Source organism: Myotis brandtii, unplaced genomic scaffold (assembly GCF_000412655.1).
Source record: "Myotis brandtii unplaced genomic scaffold, ASM41265v1 scaffold1234, whole genome shotgun sequence".
NCBI classification, from domain to species: Eukaryota; Metazoa; Chordata; class Mammalia; order Chiroptera; family Vespertilionidae; genus Myotis; species Myotis brandtii.
Genome location: NW_005354309.1, coordinates 342640 through 346129, shown reverse-complemented (window position 1 = coordinate 346129; position 3490 = coordinate 342640). Strand labels below are relative to the sequence as shown.

At 52.7% G+C, this 3490-nt stretch overlaps 1 protein-coding gene across 1 annotated transcript in view; it reads left to right on the top strand.

The window, feature by feature from the left end:
* The window catches only part of SLC44A2 (solute carrier family 44 (choline transporter), member 2), a 44541-nt gene that overhangs the window by 35556 nt on the left and 5495 nt on the right, over positions 1-3490 (top strand). Inside the window, exons 6-14 of the mRNA XM_014533972.1 lie at positions 141-291; positions 363-423; positions 513-636; positions 753-836; positions 930-1042; positions 2726-2857; positions 2953-3052; positions 3130-3222; positions 3397-3484. Coding sequence (XP_014389458.1) covers positions 141-291; positions 363-423; positions 513-636; positions 753-836; positions 930-1042; positions 2726-2857; positions 2953-3052; positions 3130-3222; positions 3397-3484 — 946 coding nt within the window. The remainder of the gene's footprint in view (positions 1-140; positions 292-362; positions 424-512; positions 637-752; positions 837-929; positions 1043-2725; positions 2858-2952; positions 3053-3129; positions 3223-3396; positions 3485-3490) is intronic.

The window sequence follows — 3490 nt, the reverse complement described above, 5'->3', positions numbered from 1 at the left end:
CCTGTCCCCTCCCCACCCCCTTCTCTGTCCCCCATTTCCAACACCAGGTCCTTTTTCTCCTGTAGTGATGACTTCTCACCCAGCTTTTTCCTTTTCCCTGGTGAATGGGAGGTGGAACTTCTATTTTGAGTGGGGATCAGGTGTCTGACCCCACCCAACCCTGCCTCCTGCTCCCCCAAGATCTGCGTGGAGAAGTGCCCCAACCGATACCTCACCTATCTGAATGCTCGCGGTTCCCCGGACTTTGAGTACTACAAGCAGTTCTGCGTGCCTGGCTTCCAGAACAACAAGGTGAGGGGAGCCTAGGCAGGGCCAGGCGGAGGGTGCTGGTCCGGGGGGTTAACTGTCCCCTCTCTCCACAGGGTGTGGCCGAGGTGCTTCGGGATGGTGACTGCCCCCCAGTCCTCACTCCTAGCACACCGCGTGAGTCTGGGGTCCTGTGAGTTCTGGTGGGGTGTGGGGAGGTGCCAGGGGCTCAGCTTGACTGCTGTCCCGTCCCCTGCTCCATGTAGTGGCCCAACGATGCTTCCCAGCCATCCACGCCCATAAGGGGGTCCTCATGGTGGGCAACGCGACGACCTATGAGGATGGGGACGGCGTTCGGAAAAACATCACTGAGCTGGTTGAGGGCGCCAAGTGAGGACTGCAGCCCACCACACTGGCGTTGTGCTTTCCTGGGTGGGACAGAGCATCCCATGGGGCTGGACCAGTCAGGGAGGGGTCTGACGCCACCCTCGTATGCCTTACCCCAGGAAGGCCAATGGGGTGCTGGAGGCGCGGCAGCTGGCCATGCGGATATTTGAAGATTACACCGTCTCCTGGTACTGGATTATCATGTAAGATGGGAGGAACGGTGGCCTTTTCTGGGCTGGGCCATCTGAAGCTGGTGAGAGGGTGGGGACCACTCATGCCCCCATTTTATCCCTCAGAGGCCTGGTCATCGCCATGGTGATGAGCCTCCTATTCATCGTGCTGCTCCGCTTCCTGGCTGGCATTATGGTCTGGGTGATGATCATCATGGTGATTCTAGTACTGGGCTACGGTACGTCTCCCCCTCCCTTCCTACTCCCCTCCTCATAGTCCGCAAAATGCTCATGCCCTTTGACCTGCCACTGGCCCATTAAGCATCTTCTAAGCCAGCGGTTCTCAACCTGTGGGTCGCGACCCCTTTGGCGGTCAAACGACCCTTTCACAGGGGTCGCCTAAGACCATCCTGCATATCAGATATTTACATTACGATTCATAACAGCAGCAACATTACAGTTATGAAGTAGCAACGAAAATAATTTTATGGTTGGGTCACAACATGAGGAACTGTATTTAAAGGGCCAGAAGGTTCTAAGCCATCAGATGTCCTCTCCCTTGTCCTCCACCTATGGGCTAAATCGTAGTTTTCCAAACGGGCCCAGATCTGTATTTTATGACACCAAAAGGCATTCGCAAGTAGACTACTTAGGACAGTGGCTAATGATACACGCTCTGGCACCAGAGAGCTGGAGGTTCAAATGCCGGTTTTGCCAACTCCTCACTCCGTGACCTTGGGCAAGTGACTCAACCTCCCTGTGCCTCAATTTCTTCTTCTATAAAATGGGGATAATTAATATTTACCAGTTAGGAGGCTTAGTGAGAAGAAGGTAGTATGCGGAGGAGATGGAGAGAGCTGAGACCTAAGGAACCAATAGGCCAAGCTCAAAACCCCGTGCTTTATATCCTGATTATTCTTTTTTATAGAGGCTTTAAAAAAAAAAGTTTTAATTGATTTGAGAGAGAGAGAGAAACATTGATGTGAGAGAGAAACATGGGTTGGTTGCCTCCCTTACGTTCTGGGACTGAACCCACAACCTGGGCATGTGCCCTGACCAGGAATCAACTGGCAACTCTTTGGTGTATGGGACGTCGCTCAACCAACTGAGCCCCACTGGGCAGGGCCTGTTTATTCATTTAAACTTTCCATTTGGAAAGATGGCCTGATATGCAACCCAATCTGAGGACACAGATATTAAAATATTCATGTTCATAGTAGTTTCTATCTGGATGCTGGCATTTTAGGCAACTAGACTTTTTTTTTTCACTTTATCTGTATTTTACAATTTTCTTCTACAAAGAGCTAAGAGGAATGCTGAAAATTCCTAATGCTACCCCACTGTTACACCCATGTCCTCCCTTACTACCCATGAATCATTGTTACAGAGTTGCAAGGGGTTCAGGAAAGCCTCAGGCCATACAGCACCCTAACACCATTCATTCATTCATTCATTCATTCATTCATTAAACATGTACTGAGTGTCTATTGTATACTAGGCAGTTTTCTTGGTGCTGGGATTATAGCATTGAATAAAACAGGACAAATCTTTGCTCCTGTGGAGTTATATTCCTGGAGGTATGGAGCAGCTGGACAAGAAAAAAAACACACCCTCTAGGATATCAAAGCAGAGCAGGGGGATAAGAAGTTGGAGTGTGAGAGGGTAAGATTCTAGAAAGGGGAAAGGTTTCTGGAAGGTCTCATGAGAAGGCGACATTTCAGCACAGGAGGATACGAAGGATCTGTTGGGGAGAGAATGTATCAGAAGCAGGAAGAGCTAGTGCAAAAGCTCGGAGACGGGAGCAAGCAATGGCGGCCGCTCTCAGCCTCCGTTTTTGCTTCTGCTAACCTGGGGCGGTGGCACCCGCTGGGCTCCATTGGTGGAGCAGTGGGTGTGCTGTAGCACCGCGGTCCCCCGTGCAGGTATATTTCACTGCTACATGGAGTACGCCCGACTGCGTGGTGAGGCCGGCTCCGACATCTCCCTGGTGGATCTCGGCTTTCAGACAGACCTCCGCGTGTACCTGCACCTGAGGCAGACCTGGATGGCTTTCAGTGAGTCCCACCCCCCATTCCTGCCCCCAGCTAGGCACAGGAGGGAGTGGGGGCCTAGGCAGCTGGCAGACGTGGCCACCCTCTGCCCCCGACAGTGATCATTCTGAGCATCCTTGAGGTTATCATCATCTTGCTGCTCATCTTTCTACGGAAGAGAATTCTCATCGCCATTGCCCTCATCAAAGAAGCCAGCAGGTGGGTGTGAGGGGGTCAGGCTTGGGCGGTGCCAGGGCTGCTCGGTCCCTCATGCCCATATCTCTGCTCCCCTCCAGGGCTGTGGGATATGTGATGTGCTCCCTGCTGTACCCACTGGTCACCTTCTTCCTGCTGTGCCTTTGCATCGCCTACTGGGCCAGCACTGCCGTGTATCCACTGCCAGGCCCCGATTCCTGACCCCGGGGATGGCTCAAGACCACACTTGCCTGGAAGTGACCTGCAGCTTAGGGGCGGGCCCAAAACTTGGTGGGGGGGAGGGACGCTTTCTCACAAGCCCCTGGGGTCCCTAATCTCAGACCTCAGGTTCCTTAACGAGCTCCCAGCTTCCTGTCCACTTCCAACGAAGCTATTTATAAAATCTTCGGCGATGTCAACACCTGCCCAGTTAATGGGAAAACCTGCAGCCCTGAGGTGGGT